We start from the raw sequence: 18,437 nt of genomic DNA, 5'->3' as shown, positions 1-18,437 counted from the left end.
ATGTTAAAGGTGGAGCCTGGTGGGACATGATTGGATCATGGGAGTGAATTCTCATGAATGGTTTAGCATCATTCCTTGGTGCTAACCTCATGATAGTGAATGAGTTAGTTCTCAAAATATCTGGTCATTTAAAAGTGTATGGCATCTCCTGCCTCCTCGCTTGCTTCTGCTTTCACCATGTGGTATGCCTATACCCTCTCCGCCTTCTCCTGTAATTGAAAGTTCTATGAGGCTTCACCAGAAGCTGAGAAGATGCCAGCACCATGCTTCCTGTAAAGCCTGTAGAACCATAAGCCAATTAAATTGCTTTTCTTTATAAATTACCCAGTCTCTGGTAATTGCATTCTTTATAGCAATGCAAGAACAACCTAATGCAGTCTTTAATAATAGGCTCTGAAGTTTCAGTTTTATTCTTTAGAGTCTAAAGTTTAAGTATAATTGTTTCTCCTTTCTACCACAGGTCACTTAGGAAAATGGCTGTTGGTATGATCCTAGCATGCCTGGCATTTGCAGTTGCAGCAGCTGTAGAGATAAAAATAAATGTGAGTTTGGTAACTCTAAAGCTCCTTGAGGGGAGGACCATATCTTTCTTATTTGCTCTTTTGACTTGTTCAATCATGATTCCCCGGGACATAGCACAGTACCTGTTTTATAAGAAGTGTATCATAAGTATTTGTGATAAATAAGTAGATATAGGGGTAGAAAAGCATGCAAAATGAGGCCCACCTCTCACCTGAGCGACTCAGAATGTATTTTCAGGGAATTCTCAAACACTCATATCCAAGATAGCTAGCCATCTCCTTAGGGAACACAGGCTATGTGATGCCTTTCCAGATACTCAAGTAAATACCTTTTGGCAGATTGAGTAGCCACTATTATGGGTGGGGCCACAGCTGAGTCAAAAAGCATGGAGTTTGTAAGTTGGCATTGGTACTTGCTACATTGAGCTGGTGTTTCCCTCTCCAGATTGCCTTTAGAGTTTTCTAAGCCAAATATTCTTCAGAGGGAGAAAACCATGTCCACTTGGCTAGTGGACTAGGCTGTCAGAAACAACTGAGATATGTATTCTCATTGTATCTGAAGGATTATTTGTTGGTGATTCTAACATGTGTTCTTGGTTCTAAGGAAATGGCCCCAGCCCAGCCAGGTTCTCAGGAGGTTTTCCTACAAGTTTTGAATCTGGCAGATGATGAGATGAAGGTGACAATGCTGGGAAATGAAAACAATTCTCTGTTGATAGAGTCCATTAAATCCTTTCAGGTGAGGTGTGCGACTGAATGAATTAGAAAGTCTGTATGCTATATTGATCTTGATTTTTTCTTAATATTAATTGTATCGTAAGCATCTTCCCATGTCCTTAGATAATCTTTGAGCACATAATTTTAATGAGCATATAATAAATATTTCATCCTATAGATATGCCATAGTTTATTTAGACATTTCCACATAAAGTAGTCAGTTTTTGTTATTATACATAATCCTATAATGAACATTCTTATTCACAAATATTTATGCATGCCCCTGATTATGTCTTAGGGCAGATTCCAAGAAATAAAATGGCTAGGTTAAAGAAAGAAATTATTAGGTTGAAAGTGTCTAGTGAGGTCACCTACCCTGAGATGCTACAACACTGTGGTGTCCAATATGGAGTAGAAGGTATATGTGACCTTCATTTTAGGTTCTTCATTTTACAGAAAACACCACATTATTCCAAATTGTACCTGAAAACAAAAAGCCAGGATTTTCATTTCCACCTGAAATATCACAATTTGTCTGTCTACACTGAGCATTCTGTGCAGGAGCAGAACTGGTACAGTCTCTTCATTCGTAAAGATGGGAACAGTATCTCCAGCATGATGGTAAGTTAAGGAATTGCCTGTGTTTTAAGTTATCATCTCAAAGTAATATGACTGTCTTATCAGTGTCTTACCAAGAATATGCCTCATGATCAAATTTCTGAGTATAGGTCTTCTTTTGTCAGCTGTTACTGATTTTTACTTTCCTCTGTTTTAGGTAAAGGATACAGAAAGCAAAACAACCAATGGGATGACAGCCGTAAGGTTTGAATGTCATAGAGATTCCAGGCCACACTGTTCTCTGGAATCTTGGATCTCTTCTCGTCTTTGGGGCTTTATTCTACTTGTTCTAAATAAGAATTCTCTCTCGTAGATTGCCAGGGGGCAATTGGCAGGGGCATTGGTGTCAAAAGGAATTTTCTAGGACAGTAAGAGGCAGATAAGCTGCTTTCCCCATGTGAGATTCAAAGATGATTTTATCTGTTTATGGCCCCTGTGCTCTGGGGCATAATTTTTTTCTGCTGAATTTTATCTATTTATCTTACTCTCAGAAAAATAACTGAGCACTTCTCTCTTTGTGATTGCCAGAGAGAGATTTGAAAGTGAGAAAAAAATCCTTCATTTTTGATAGTTGAATATGTATCTTTTAAAGTAAAGTTTTTATTATAAGCCTATAGAGGCATCATGCTATAGTACACAATTGGAGTCAAAAGACTTAGTTTTGAATCCAGATAAGGCTGAAGGGTCTTGTCAAACAGTGAGGGACAGTTGTGCAGATGGAGTGCCCAAGAGGACATATGTTCTCTGTGGCAGGTATTAGATATGAAATGGACAGATATACAGGCCTATGGCCACCTGTGTCAAGTAGTTGCTGTTGAGAATAGCATTTTAGAGGAGAACTTTTAGGAAAAATCTGGATGTCACTGAAGGGTAGGACAGTCGTAATAACTTGCTTTTGAATGTGCTTCAAAAAAAGTAAACAGCTGGGCGCAGTGGCTCACGTCTGTAATTCCAGCACTTTGAGAGGCTGAGGCAAACAGATCACCTGAGGTCAAGAGTTCAAGACCAGCCTGATCAACATGGAGAAACCCTGTCTTTACTAAAAATACAAAAATTAGCTCGGCATGGTGGCACATGCTTGTAATCCCAGCTACTCAGGAGTCTGAGGCAGGAGAATTGCTTGCACCCAGGAAGTAGAGGTTGTGATGAGCCAAGATTGAGCCATTGCACTCCAGCCTGGGCAACAAGAGTGAAACTCTGCCTCAAAAAAAAAAGTAAACAGCTCAAAATAAGACTGTGAAGTCATAAAGTCATATGTCTCTGGAAGGGGCATTTTCTAGGTCAGTGCAGAATGATCTAAAGTCTGAGAATCAACATTCAGGACTCTAGAGTGAACTGTCTTTCTTATTCCTCAGGCCAGAGACCAAATCAAAAGCTATCAAAACAGAAATGTACCAAAAACCCATCCTGAGAGGACAATCTAGAGGCTAGGTTCAGAAAAATAGAGACATGGTTCTGGAAGGGTCCAAAGTTTCTGCAGACCCCAAAACAATTATAACAACCCTCTCTGGGCAGGGAGTTTGAGTTTTGTATAAGTCATATTAGATTTCATTTATAAGAGGATATCAGTTTTATGTAAATACTATTACATCTTTATATATGCATAATTATCTTACTTTTCTTAGTAAAGTCTCAGTTGGTAGATTCACCATTATAAGGGAAACAAATTGGATGCACCTAAGCTGGCTTAGTGAGGAAACTCAAGATTGCCATAAATGATCATGATAGTGTCCATCTAGTTAGAGGTCTGGTGAGGATGTGATGATAAAAGTTCAGGAAAAAGAAAGTTAGGGACAGCTAAGATTATGGATTACTTTTTACATGTGGGCTCGTTCATTTGTCTAGTTAACAATATACATTAGGTACCTTTTATGTGTCAGCCACTATTCTAGGTACTTGGGCACTGGGGATTTAGTAATACATAAAACATAAAAGACCCCTAACCTCTTTTATCAAGTGCTCCTGTTGGGTGTATTTGTTTGATATGTTAAATAGTATCTCTACCCTCAGGTTTGTTAACACTTTGCATAAAGATGTCAACATCTCCCTGAGTACAGATATCTCTCTCAGTGTTGGTGAAGACTATGGTGTGTCTGCTTATAGAATTGTGCAAAGAGGAGAGTAAGTGCATGGCCCCTGTGGACATTTTATTTTTGTCAATAATTGTTTTTTAGTACTATGTTTGTATATAGGTAGGGAACTTAGGTGCATGTGGGCTAATTTTAAGTAGACAGACTCCTGATCTTTTCCAACTCTTGCTTTCTTCCCTCAGTCTCACTTTATTCTGCACATATATGTTGAGATCATGATTGCTGTGAAGACCACACTGTATAATTAACAGCCCATCTCTGTGTAATTAACACAGTTCATCTCTGTGAGTTTCACAGTTTATTATTGGTTCCTATTTCTACTAAAGGAGGTACTTTGGTACCTTGCACTGGCACTTCATTATTTAGAGCTTATCCTTTCAGGTTCACTGTTATAGTCTGTTCTACTAAAGTCATAAGATTTGCATGAGGAAAGTTCACTTGGGACTTAAGTTCACAAAAGAATATGATTTACACCTTCTTTATTTAGGTTGAATATTTCAGGAAATACCCAACAGGCAATAAAGTGTTGAAATCAGGGACAGAAACCGGGCATGAAAATAACCCTCTCCAAGAAACATTCTCTTCAAAGACAATTAGTGGCTTCACTGCTTTTATCATTAGTGATCTCATCAGTAGAGAGATAATCTCATCAGTAGTAGATCTCATCAGTTATGTCATCAGTAGAGAGATGAAATAACTTTTGCCTGGAGATGGGAATGCTTTTCTAAGCCGTCATATTATTCTAACCTAAACTTATCCTGTTCCAGATACCCTGCAGTGCATTGTAGAACAGAAGATGAGAACTTTTCTCTGAATTTGGGTCTACTAGAATTTGGTGCGGCATATCTGTTTGTTATTACTAACGTAAGTAGCTCCCAGCCATCTCCTCACCCTCTCCATACTCTCCATGTATATATCTTCTGGGATTCTCTAGGCAGGACAGAAAACAAAAGAGAAGACTCTGTGGCAAAGCAGACACATATATTTATTTCTGCTGTAAGCTGACAGATTCTACAGTGACTTTATATTTATTTATTTATTTTGAGATGGAGTTTTGCTCTCGTCACCCAGACTGGAGTGCAGTGGTGTAATCTCGGTTCACTGCAACCTTCACCTCCCAGGTTCAAACGATTCTCCTGCCTCAGCCTTCTGAGTAGCTAGGATTACAGGTGCCTTCCACCATGCCCAGCTAATTTTGTATTTTTAGTAAAGATGGGGTTTCATCATGTGGGCCAGGCTGGTCTTGAACTCCTGACCTCAAGTGATCCACCTGCCTCAGCCTCCCAAAGTGCTGAGATTACAGGCATTAGTCACTGCAGCTGACTCTACAGTGACTTTAGAAAGCCCACTGTCTCCATAGGGGATGATAAGAGAAAACATCCACAACAGGCAAAGGGTCTTGGGGAAGGAGAGACATAATTTCTCTTGAGCCATCACTATGAAATGTCACGGTCTGCTCCAGACTCATTATGGCTCCAAGCAAACAAAAGTTATTTATGAAAAAGCACTTATGTCTTCTTTGGCCATCTCCATACGCAGATCTTACTCCCTGGCAATTTGATCTGCTAACATGTCACCGTCTGAAATACTAAAACTGATAGTAATGTCAATCCCTACATGAAGTTTGGGGATCAGTTAACTGTGGTCTGTCAAAAACAAGTGTCCTTGCAGTCAGTCCAGGGAACTTCTGATTTTAATTTTGATGTCAATCTTGACCTTGTTATTTCATTAATATTCATATTATATTATTTTACTAATTAATTTAATTAACTTAATCCCTTTGGTATGTCATTTTTTATAACAGCTTTATTGAGATATAATTCATATACCATAAAATTCACCCATTTAAAATATTCAATGATTTTAAATACATTAGCATAGTCAATATATGTTAATGTGTATCATTATATAGATATATATAGGTATATAATATATTCATTATATAGAAGGAATGTATAATGTATTCAGTATATAGGAGGAATATATAATGTATTCATTATATAGAAGGAATATCTATGCAATAACATATATTCAGTGGTTTCTATTATATTCACAGATTTGTGTCATTTTGGTACACTTTTTGTCACCCCTCCCAAAAAATAACATACCCATTAGCAGTCATTCCCCAATTCCTCTTAAACCACTAGTCTACTTTGTCTATAAATTCTTCTATTCTGGACATATCATGTAAATGGAATCATAAAATATGTGATATTTCATGTCTGAGTTCTTTCACTTAGCATGTTTTTCAAGGCTCATCCATGTTGTAACGTACATCAGTACTTCATTTCTTTTTATTGCCAAGTAGTATTCAATTGCATGAATATAATGCATTTTATTTATCAGTTGATGTACAATTGATTTATTTCTACCTTTTGACTCTTGAGAATAATGCTGTTATAAATATTCATGTACAAGTTTTTATGTGAACATATGTTTTCATTTGTTTTGGGTAGGTAACTAGCAGTAGAATTGTTGTGTCACATGGTGACTCTATGTTTAACCATTTGTGGAGTTTTCCAAAGTGACTGCACTGTTTTACATTTCCATCAATCATGTATATGAGGTGCAGTTTTCTGTATTTGCCAACACTTGTTTTCTGTTTCCTTGTTGTAACCACTCGTGTGTGGGTGTGAAATGGTATCTCATTGTGATTTTGGTTGCCACTCCCCTGATGGCTAAATATTTGGAGCATTTTTTCCTGTCTTTATTAGTCATTTGTATATATTCTTTAAAGAGGTATCTATTCAGATCCTCTGCCTAGTTTTTTTCTTTTTGAGATGGAGTCTTGCTCTGTTGTTCAGGCTGGAGGGCAATGGTGCCATCTCGGCTCCTTGCAACCTCCGCCTCCCGGGTTCAAGCAATTCTCCTGCCTCAGACTCCTGAGTAGCTGGGATTACAGGCACGTGCCACCCACATCTGGCTAATTCTTTTGTAATTTTAGTAGAGACGGGGTTTCACCATGTTGGTCAGGCTGGTCTCGAAGTCCTGACCTTGTGATCCACCCACCTCAGCTCCCAAAGTGCTGGAGTTGCAGGCATGAGCCACTGCGCCTGGCCTCCTCTGTCTAATTTCTAATTGGGTTATTTGTATTTTTTATTAGTTGTAAGGATTCTTTACACATATCTGTTATTTGCAAAATCTCACATTCAATAGGTTGTCTTTTACTTTTTTGTTGGTGTCTGTTGAAGCAGAATAGTTTTTAATTATGAAGAAGTTCAATTTATCTATTTTTTCTTTGGTTGATTGTGCTTTTGATGTCGTACCTAATCCAAAGTCATAAGAATCTGTGCCTATGTTTTCTTCTAAGAGTTTTATATTTAATACATTTTGAGATAAATTTTGTATATGGTATAAGGTAGGGGATCCAACCTCATTCTTTTGTATGTGTATATCTAGTTGTCGCAGGACAATTTCTGGAAAAGACTGTTCTTCCTCTATTAAATGGCCTTGGCATTTGTGTCAGAATTCAATTGATCATAAATGTAAGGGCATTTTTTCCGGACTCTCAACTCCATTCCATTGAACTATATGTTTATCCTTGTGCCAGTACTACACTGTCTTGCTTATTGTTGCTGTGTAGTAAGATTTGAATTAAGAGAATGTGAGTCTCCAGCCTTCTTCTTTTGTAAAATTTGTCTACCCATTCTGGGTCCCATGAATTTTCATATGAATTTTAGGATCATCTTAAGATCAGAAGCCAGCTGGGATTTTGATAGGGATTGCATTGAGTCTGAAGATCATTTTAGGGAATAGTATTGCCATATTAACAATAATAAGTCTTCTGATCAGTGAACATGAGATGTCTTTCCATTTATTTAGGTCTTCATTAATTTTTTTCAACAATGTTTTGTAGTTTGTTTATTTTATTTTGACATGAGGTCTCATTCTGTGGCCCAGGTTGGAGCACAGTGGCACCATCATAACTCATTGTAGCCTTGAACTCCAGTGCTCAAATGACACTCCTGCCTCAGCCTCCTGAGTAGCTAGGACCACAGACATGTGCCACTGCTCCTGGTCAGTTTTAAATTTTTTTTGCAGAGATTGGGGTCTTCTTGTGTTGACCATGCTGACCTCAAACTCCTGGCCTCAAGCAATTCTGTCTCAGCCTTCCAAAGTTCTAGGATTATAGGTGTGAGCCATCATGCCCAGACTAAGGTTCCTTTTTAGAGACAGGGTCTTGCTATGTTTCCCAGGCTGGTCTTGAACTTCTGGCTTCAAGTGATCTTCTCTCCTTTTCTGAGTAGCTGGGATTATAGGCATGAACCACCATGCCCAGCACATGTTATTTCTAGAGTATACATTTTATATTTATTTTGTTAAATTTATTCCTAATTATTTTATTCTTTTTGAAGCTGTAATGAATGGAATCCTTTTCTTAATTTCATTTTCAAAATTTTTATTGCAAATTACGGAAATACAGTTAACTTTTGTATATTGATTTTGCATTGTGCAACCTTGCAAAATTTAGCACTAATTTATTAGTGCTAATAGCTTTTTAGTGGATCCCTTAGACTTTCTACATACAAGATTATATCATCAGCAAATACAGATAGCTTTACTTTTTCATTTTCAATCTGGATGCTTTTTGTTTCTTTTCCTTGTCAGTTGCTCTGCCTGGAAGCGCTAGTACAATATTGAATAGAAGTGGTGAAAGCAGACATACTTTTAGTATGTATAAGGTAGGGGATCCAACCTCATTCTTTTGTATGTGTATATCTAGTTGTCGCAGGACAATTTCTGGAAAAGACTGTTCTTCCTCTATTAAATGGCCTTGGCATTTGTGTGAAAATTCAATTGATCATAAATGTAAGGGCATTTTTTCCGGACTCTCAACTCCATTTCATTAACTGTATGTTTATCCTTGTGCCAGTACTACACTGTCTTGATTACTGTTGCTATGTAGTAACAAAAGAAACAAAAAGCATTTTAGGGGGAGAGCATTCAGTCTTTTATCATTAAGTGTGAAAACTGTGGATCTTTCATAGATACTCTGTCAGATTGAGAAAGTTCCTTTCCATTCCTAGTTTGTTGGAGAGTTTTCTGTTTGTTTGTTTGTTTGTTTGTTTGTTTGTTTGTTTGTTTTGGCACGAACAGGGGGAATTTTATCAAATGCTTTTCCTACATTTATTGAAATAATAATATAGTTTTGTCCTTTATTTTGTTGATATGGTGTATCACATCAATTGATATTCAGATATTAAACCAACCTAATTCTATCAACCTCCTCCTCTTCTTTCTTCACCTCTTCCTTCTTCTTTTTTAGAAATAGGGTCTCGCCCTGTTTCCCACACTGCAGTACAGTACTGCAATCATAGCTCACTGTAGCCTGAAACTGCTGGGCTCAGTGACCCTTCGGCTCAGCCTTTCAAGTAGCTAGGACTACAGGCATGTGACACCATGCTGAATTAATTTAAAACAAATTTTTTTTAAGAGAAGAGGTCTCACTATGTTGACCAAGCTGCTCTCAAACTCCTGGCTTCAAGTGATTCTTACGCCTCAACCTCCCAAAGTGCTGGGATTACAGGCATGAACCACTCACTGCACCAGGCTATAATTCTATTAATTTTCTAGGGCTGCTGTAATAAAGTACTACAAGCTGAGTGGCTTACAGGATAGAAATGTATTGTTTCACAGTTACGGTGGCTAGAAGTCTGAGATCAAGGTATTGGTATGGTTGGTTCCTTCTGAGGGCTGTGAAGAATCTGTTCCATGCCTCTGCCATGGCATCTGGCAATTTGCTGGAAATATTTGGTATTCCTTGGTGTACAGAAGAATTACCCTAATATCTGCCTTCATCTTCACATGGTGTTCCTCCTATGTGTCTGGTTGTGTCCAAATTTATTGCCCACATTTTTTTTTATAAGGATATCTGTCATTGGATTAGACCCACCCTAATGACCTTATTTCAACATGACTAATTACATATATAACAATCCTGTTTCCCAGTAAGATCATATTCTGAGATACTTGGTTTTAGGACTTCAGCATATGAGTTTTGGGGGACATGATTCATCCCATAACACTTGTGTTCCTGGTGTTATTTCATTTTTTGTTTCTTCTGTCTCTCATATGCTGCTTAATATAGAGTCCATATGTATCATTTCTGAATACCAGGATCTAATAAGCATCTAGAGTAGAGGCCATAAATTTGAGGTCTGGGGGCCCAATTTCTTTCATAGTCATAATCTTCTTTGGCCTGCACAGTATTGACAAAAATAACAGAAGAATTGATTGCCAGTAAATTCAAGAGATTACACCTAAGAAGTTGTATTACTAACATTTCTTGGGGAAAAAAATCAAAAGATTTCCTAACAGGTATTACTGTGTCAACTGTCTGGTGCTATAGTGGCTGTGTCCTTTAGACAGGACCTGTGCTGTCCAGTTCATCATAGGCCCCATCATTTCCTTTTAGCCTCTTTCATTTACTTACTTACCTGCCTATGAGCATTTAATATCTGACTTTGATTTAGAAGCTCTGGCCATAGTCTCTTCTTATGCTGAGAAAACACAAGCAGATGCCTAGGTATTGTTTACACTATCAACTCAGAAAAGAAGATTCCTTTATCTTACTATTTTAAGATAGTAAGAGGCCATTTGATTCAGAGGAGTAAGGGCATTTAGATGTCAAAGATTTTTTATCTGAAGGACTTTTGACCTTGATATTTTAACTATGCTATTTTTGTCTCATGTATTTGTATATTACACCTAATTCCTAATAATACTTTTACTTCAAGAAATGTATTTATATGGTTAAGCTTTGTGTCCCCACCCAAATCTCATCTTGAATTGTAATCCCCACATGTCTAGGGAGAGACCTGGTGGGAGGTGATTGGATCTTGGAGGCAGTTTCCCCCATTCTGTTCTTGTGATAGTGACTTCTCATGAGAGATGATGGTTTTATAAGGGGCTCTTCCCCCTTTGCTCCTCACTCTTGTCTCTCCTGCCACCATGTGAAAAGGTCCAGGCTTTCTTCTCCTTCACCTTCCACCATGAGTGTAAGTTTCCAGCCATGTGGAACTGTGAACCAATTAAACGTCTTTCCTTTTTAAATTACCCAGCCTTGGCTAGTTCTTTACAGCAGTGTGAAAATGGACTATAACATGTATATATGACTTTTTTCTTCTTTTTTCTTTTTCTGAGCCCCTTCAAGAAATATACATATAATTTTTAAAATATTTCATTTATAATAAAAGATATTAGATATTATCTACATAAAACCAACCATAGCTAAAAACATGCTTATAGTGACAGTGCTTTTAGACCAAAGAAACAAAACCTGATTGTGGAGTCACATATATTTGTTAATATTAACAAAAACTTCACCCTGATAAAAACTCTTTTTAGTCAAAATTTTACAGAAAAATTACATCTTTTTTATAAAATTTGAATGTGTAAATTTTGATTTAAAAAATAATGGCTTGGGCCAGGCACTGTGGCTCATGCCTATAATCCTAGCACTTTGGGGAAGCCAAAGAAGGAGGGTTGCTTGAGGCCAGGAGCTCAGGACTAGCCTGGTCAACATAATGACACTCCATCTCTACAAAAAAATCTCAAATTTTTTAAGTTAACTGGGCATGATGGTGGCACATACCTGTAGTCCCAGCTACTTGGGATGCTGAGGAGGAAGGATTGCTTGAGCCCAGGAGATCAAAACTACAGTGAGCTGTGATTGTGCCACTGCACTTCAACCTGACTGACAGAGCAAGATCCTGTCTCAAAAAAGAAAAAAGTCAGTGAAGAGAAATCAAAATAGTAGGTGGCATTTGATATGGATTTAAAAAAATTGACCAGTAAAACTTCAATGTGTTATCAAAAGAATAATTCATTCTAATAAAAGTAATTTCAGTAAAATTAAAATCAAAATAGCAAATGTTAAAAGCACTTTAGTTGTACTTGCATAGAAATTAGAATAAGAAATTAAACTTTTCTCAAGAAAATGCTTTCTGAAACTTTATTTTGTTTGCATAATTTAGATGCCATTTTACGTTCAAAATGTTGTCCAGGATCTAAATGTCTGATAAGGCAAAATGGTGGAAATCCAAACCGCAATATCGAAATATTCTCTCATTTAAAGGCTTTGTCAATAATGATATCTGGCTGAATCTAGACAAGTGAGTGTAATATTACCAAAAGAAGTTTCGAAAAGGTGGAATTGTATAGAAATACTCAATTTCCTGAAAGTGGCAGAAGAATGAAAATACAAAAAGGATAGATATAAGATCATAGAATGCTGTAGTTAGGAATATTTACTTGAGACTACTGACAAGTCCATTTTCTTTTTCTCTAAGAGCACCAATCAGGGTCTTCAGGCCTGGAAGATTGAAGACATTCCAGCGAACAAAATGTCTATTGCATGGCAGCTACCACAGTATGCCCTGGTTACAGCTGCAGAGGTCATGTTCTCTGTCACAGGTCTTGAGTTTTCTTATTCTCAGGTAAGTTTTTGCAAATAGAAGGTAGAAATTGAGACATTGCTTGAAGGATGGTGCATTTTAATTCTAGCACTGACTTAAATAGGTATGTGATCCTGGCCAGGACCTCCATCTCTTTTGGCCTTAGGTTCCTTATTTATGATCCTGAATATATGTCACCTGAGCATCTTGGCTCCTCAGATCATGACAGTACAGTATGGGAGTCTATGATTTTGGGGTTCTAGGAAAGAGATTAAAGATTAAAATGAAGGGCTGCAGAGTCAGACTACCCATGTTCAAATTTTGGCTGCATGTCCTATTGTGTAACCTTGAGCAAATAAATTACTATCTCTGTAATGCTATAAAATGTATATGTATGTATATATATAATTTTTTTTTTTTTTTTTTTGGATGGAGTCTCACTGTGTCACCCAGGCTGGAATGTAGTGGCAAGATCTTGGCTCAATGCACTCCAGCCTGGGTGACAGAGCAAGACTCCATCTGCTTCCCCAATTCAAGCAGTTCTACTGCCTTGGCCTCCCAAGTAGCTGGGATTATAGGCACACACCACCACACCAGGCTAATTTTTGTATTTTTAGTAGAGACAGGGTTTCACTATGTTGGCCAGGCTGGTCTCATTCCTGACCTCAGATGATCCACCTACCTTGGACTCCCAAAGTGGTTGGGATTATAGGCGTGAGCTACCGCTCCCATCCTGTAGTGCTATTTTAAAAATGTATATGAATACCAATAGAACTTATCTCTTAGGGTTGTAAGGAAGATTATATGACATAATGAATTAAAATACTCAATTAAGAGCTTCATCTTGCCAGGCGCTGTGGCTCATGCCTGTAATCCCAGCTCTTCGGAAGGCAGAGACATGAGGACAGCTTGAGCCCAGGAGTTCGAGACCTGTCTGGGCAATATAGCAAGACTCCATTCTCCACAAAAAGAAAAAAAAAGGAGCTTCATCTTATTCTTACTGTTAGCATTATTATCACTCTCTGAATCAATGTGGTAGCTGAACTTACTGAGGGAAGTTCTAACTTGGAAAGTTTCCTGGATGCATGGGGCATGAGGGCAGTGTAGGGAGTTTGTTTACTTTCAAACTTGTGTCCTTCCCAGGCTCCCTCTAGCATGAAATCTGTACTCCAGGCAGCTTGGCTGTTGACAGTCGCAGCTGGGAATATCATCGTGCTTGTTGTGGCACAGTTCAGTGGCCTGGTACAGGTATGGATCTGAGGGAAGCAAGATTCATTTCTACTCAAGTTTTTCCTCCAGCTTTCTCTTCTCCCTTTCTCCCCCTCTCTCTGCCTCCCACATTCCCCACTCAGTGCTGTGACATGAAATGGGTTAGATACACAGGAAAATAGACTTTACCAGGAAAATAGACATATGTAAGTGGCAGTAATGACTGCAATATACCTATGTGAGGAGATGCCAGTGAACCTAGTCTTTGTCCAGCAAAAGTCTAGTTAAACGGGTGATCCCAGTCAGTCCGCTCTCCAGTCCTCATCCTGTAAAGATCTCTTTAGTTTCAGGTTTCTCCATATTCTTCTCATATTTATTTCTCCCTGCAGTGGGCTGAATTCATTTTGTTTTCCTGCCTCCTGCTGGTGGTCTGCCTGCTCTTCTCCATCATGGGCTACAACTATGTTCCTGTGAAGACAGAGGATATGCAGGATCCAGCAGATAAGCAGATTCCTCACATCCAAGGGAACGTGATCAACCTAGAGACCAAGAAGACAAAGCTCTGATGACTCCCTGGACTCTGTCCTGACCCCAGTTCCTGGCCCTGTCTTCAAGCAATTTTTTTCCTCTACTGGATTAAACAAGAGAGATAGCATCATATCAGAGCTGATCTCCTCCACCCTTCTCCAATGACAGAAGTTCCAGGACTGGTTTTCCAGTACATCTTTAAACAAAGCCCCTGAGACTCTATGTCTACCTATCTATCAGTGAACTCATTAAAACTTGTGCAGTATTTCTGGAGCTGGCTTGGTATCTCCAAATGGCCATGAAAATACACATGGATAATGGAGATCATTCTCTGTGGGTATGCAAAGTTAATGGGAATTATTTTGTAGGTAACTTTCTACTTAGGACTAATTTTTGAGGTGCTGATTTAGGGGCAAAATTGCAGAATAACAAATAAATGGTATTTCAAGCTTTTTTAAAATAAGTAGTGTAATTATGCTATTCACAGGGACATCAAAGATTGATATGTATGATGTGATCTGGTCCAGCTAGGGCCTGGTTTGACAGCTATCTAGGTTTGATAAGACTTCAGTAAGTTTGTCAATATGGATGGTAGGAAGCAGAATGCCATTTTATTAACACACAGAGAAGTTTTATCTTTCTTCTTATGATAGTATTTTATTTACATATCCAAACACTTGTTTCTCAGTATGGATAGATCATGGAAAGCAGATTAGAGATAATAAACATTAGTAAACATAGTTATGGAGAGCAGGAACAGGTATAAATTGTAGAGTATAAATTGTAGAAATCCTGAAGAGCCATTCATTCTTTTACAGAGTACATTTTCCTTAGCATCTAGTGCTGGACTATGCCCTTCAGTGAACAATCACATAAACAATAATTATAATTTGCAACCTTGTCTTATCAACCTTTCTGAACAGCTTAATCTTATTTTTACATCTTGTCTTGCTTATTGCAGCAAATCTTCAATAACAACAATGTTTCTATAAGTCCAACTTCCTTTTTTAATGTTTCCATTTAGCCTCATAAATATCAAAGTAGTAGTTCCTTTTCTGGGTTTTTTCCTGATTTGCTTTTCCCATAAGTTTTAAACACCATTTCTTCCTTGAAGACTAGAAATTTTCTTTTTATTCAAAAAAAGTTATATTAATACTCTAGGTTTGAGGTTCTAAAATGAAAATAGTCAATAGAGGGGTATGGTCCTATATAAGGTTCCTATCAAAATTTGTGGGAGTGGATGTAGCAGAGCATGAGTGGTTTTTTTGTGTGTATGTGTGTGTTCATGAAAAAAATTGAGAAACATTACTTCACACACAATGAATGAATCAGGACAGACACGGGAATGTCATGAGTGTGCAGTGTGTTGCTAAGAAGAAAAGTTCAGAATCACTGTTCTAGAGAGCCTCATTTCCATGGTTTTAAAACATTATTCTCATGTAGAACAGCGTTGGGACTCACACTGTTAATGATAACAGGTAACACTGTTAATGTTAACAGGTACTCATACTGTTAATATTAACAGACAATGTTACTATTAACAGATAAGAGAATTTGCTCCAGTTGCCCAAACTTTATATACTTCAATTTTAATGACAAGCATTTCAGAAGTACAAAAGTGGCAGCAAGACCAACCAGTTTTTCTAGCTATCTTGATGTGAACCTGACCCTCCTCATTTAGAAGCCAGCCTGTTCATGTTTAAACAGCTTTAATCCAAACTGTTTTATGACTATTGTTTCAAGAGACGTTAACACTGATCTGTAAATACGAATGTCGGTGGACAAGTAAGTTTGGGAAATGTGGCATACTGTATCCTTTTCTTAACATTTGCATATTAAAGACTCCGAGATATCTTGTAGTAAAGACACAATATATGGTGTTTAAATTAACATGATATCGTATTCTGCAGAACATTGGTTTTGAAAAAGCTGTTGAGCAGTTCTTCCTTGTGCTAAACTTCCTCTCTGACACCTCCTACCATTGTTTTTTTTCCCTCTGTAGCTAATAAGAATAAGTATAACCCCCTTTTTCATGTGGCAGATGTTTAGCTATTTGGGAAGAACTTTCATGGTTCTTCCCTAATCATCAATACTCAAGGTAAAGATTCATGGTTCCTGTAATGGTTCCTCACCTGGCATAATTTGTCCTTTTACCGTCCTACTTTTTCTCTTCTGAAAAACACCCTTTATCTGAAATACAGCAATTAATATTAAGATACCTTAATATGAAATACCTGGAGCCAAATACAACATTTCAAAGTAGTCTGACTGGAAGAACTAGCCCCTGCCTTTCTTCAAACAATGCACTTCTGTTAATGCCCTTCGCTGAGTTACTATTGGAGAAACAAAGATGAATAATCCTATGTTCCAACAACTTGACACCTCTAAGCTTTCTTAATCCCCACAGAAATTCTGTGGGGTAGGAATCCTCTCCTTTGTACTAAGGAGGAAGCAGAGGGTAAGTAATGTTAGGTAACTCACCTGAGGTCATATGACTCTGATAGTGGAGCCAGCATTTGAATGCATGTCTTTTGATTTCAAATCCTACCTTCTCTCCAGGAGCACTGGCACCCTGTGAGAGCAATTCCAAAGTGCTGACTCTGTTGCTTGCCCGTGTTACCTTGGTTACCTTGTGCCCCTGAGCCAGCTGCTTGCCTTCTCAGCTTTCTTTTTTTTTTTTCTTTTTTCTTGCATTTTAGGTTTTGGGGTACATGGCCTTCTCAGCTTTCTTATCTGTAAACTGGGGTAATATCTAGTGCCTACCTCCCAGGGTTGTTGTTGTGGTTTTATTTTTAATTAAAAAAAATTTTAAAAAAAAGATGAATAATCCACTATACCTGCTTATCTTCACTGTCAAGATCCTGGAGACTTCAAAGGCCTTAAGGAAGTAATGATGTAGTGAAGAAGAGCAAGAAGGACAGTTTGACAAGAGTAAGGGGCAAAGAGGTAAAAGATACAGTCAGAGGAAGGTAGGGATCAGATCATGTAGGGTCTTGTCACCATTGTAAGCCATTTTGATGTTATTCTAAGTGACTTGTTAAATCATTGGAGGTTTAGAACGTGAGAGTGACGTAATGTGATTCTCTGTTTAAGATTACTTTGGCTGATGAATGGAGAATTATCTATAGTCAGGAAGGAAAAGAAGTAGGGAGTTCAATTAGGAGGCTTTTGCAATAGTTCAGGCAATAGATGGTTGTGACTTGGAAAAGGGGATAGCAGTGGAGGTGGAGAGAAATGGTTTGACTTGGAATTAAACTTTAAGCTAGAACTGACAAGATGTGAGTGTAGTTTGGATACACAATTTAAAAGAAAGAAATCAGCCAGGTGTGGTGACTCACACCTATAATCTCAGTTCTTTGCAAGGATGAAGGAGAAAGATTCTTTGAAGCCAGGAGTTCAAGACCAGCCTTGACAACATAATGATACCCCCTCTCTACAAAAAAACAAAAATAAAAAAATTAGCCAGGTGTGGTGGTGTGCACCTGTAACCCTAGCCTCTCAGGAGGCTGAGGCAGAACGATTCCTTGAGCCCAAGTGCTTAAAGCCACAAAGAGCTATGATCACACCACTGCACTCCAGCCTTGGCAATAGGACCCTGTCTCAAAAATGAAGAGAGAGAGAGAGACAGAAAGAGAGATAAGGTCTTAGCCTTATTTTACCCAACCCCTATTCAAGATGGAGTTGCTCTGGTTCAAATGTCTCTGACAGAATAGGCAGTGAGGGTGGCATTACATTCCACAGTTGGGGAATTTGTGTAGTGTCCAACAGGTATATACATCCCATTAGTAGGTAACTACAGTTATTTAAGAATAAAATTAAAATATGATTTGTCTTTTATGTTTATATTTTTTTCCAAATGGCTACTAAGTTGTTAGCACATTAAGATGTTGTTTGGATCTACCTATTTAATAAATAGAGCCATTGAGTATTTCTTTTGGCCTAGAGGATAAAATAGTTACTGAGACACAAAGAGACTCAAGAAAGGGGGAACCTCTGATTTAGTTTCATGAAAGGCTGAAAATTTTGACAGCAACGAAACTTTATATTCAACATTGTAGGCCTCATACATGTTTTTAGATAATGCAATATAGAGAACAAAAACAAGAAACAGGAGGAGGAGAGGGAAGGAAAGGAGGAAGTAGTAGAATAAGAATGAGCAGGCCAAGCACGGTGGCTCATGCCTGTAATCCCAGCACTTTGGGAGGCCAAGGTGGGTGGATCACGAGGTCAGGAGTTCGAGACCAGCCTGGCCAAGATGTTGAAACCCCGTCTCTACTAAAAATACAAAAATTAGCTGGGCGCGTTGGCACGCACCTGTAATCCCAGCTACTCAAGAGGCTGAGGCAGGAGAATCACTT

At 38.1% G+C, this 18,437-nt stretch overlaps 1 protein-coding gene across 2 annotated transcripts in view; it reads left to right on the top strand.

The window, feature by feature from the left end:
• SLC15A2 (solute carrier family 15 member 2) overlaps positions 1 to 15,943 on the top strand; it is a 42,845-nt gene extending 26,902 nt beyond the window's left edge. For both annotated transcript variants that reach the window (XM_002758746.6, XM_002758745.6), the window contains 9 exons: positions 461 to 542; positions 1,126 to 1,260; positions 1,695 to 1,859; positions 2,014 to 2,060; positions 3,867 to 3,977; positions 4,714 to 4,810; positions 12,238 to 12,384; positions 13,486 to 13,590; positions 13,941 to 15,943. In XM_002758746.6, the coding sequence (XP_002758792.3) occupies positions 461 to 542; positions 1,126 to 1,260; positions 1,695 to 1,859; positions 2,014 to 2,060; positions 3,867 to 3,977; positions 4,714 to 4,810; positions 12,238 to 12,384; positions 13,486 to 13,590; positions 13,941 to 14,117 (1,066 nt within the window). In that variant the 3' untranslated portion in view covers positions 14,118 to 15,943. The remainder of the gene's footprint in view (positions 1 to 460; positions 543 to 1,125; positions 1,261 to 1,694; positions 1,860 to 2,013; positions 2,061 to 3,866; positions 3,978 to 4,713; positions 4,811 to 12,237; positions 12,385 to 13,485; positions 13,591 to 13,940) is intronic.
• Positions 15,944 to 18,437: the final 2,494 nt, after the last annotated feature.

The sequence above is a fragment of the Callithrix jacchus genome, chromosome 15 (assembly GCF_049354715.1).
Source record: "Callithrix jacchus isolate 240 chromosome 15, calJac240_pri, whole genome shotgun sequence".
In the NCBI taxonomy this organism is placed as follows: Eukaryota; Metazoa; Chordata; class Mammalia; order Primates; family Cebidae; genus Callithrix; species Callithrix jacchus.
Note: the sequence above shows the minus strand (reverse complement) of the source record. Positions and strands in the feature narration are given on the sequence as shown.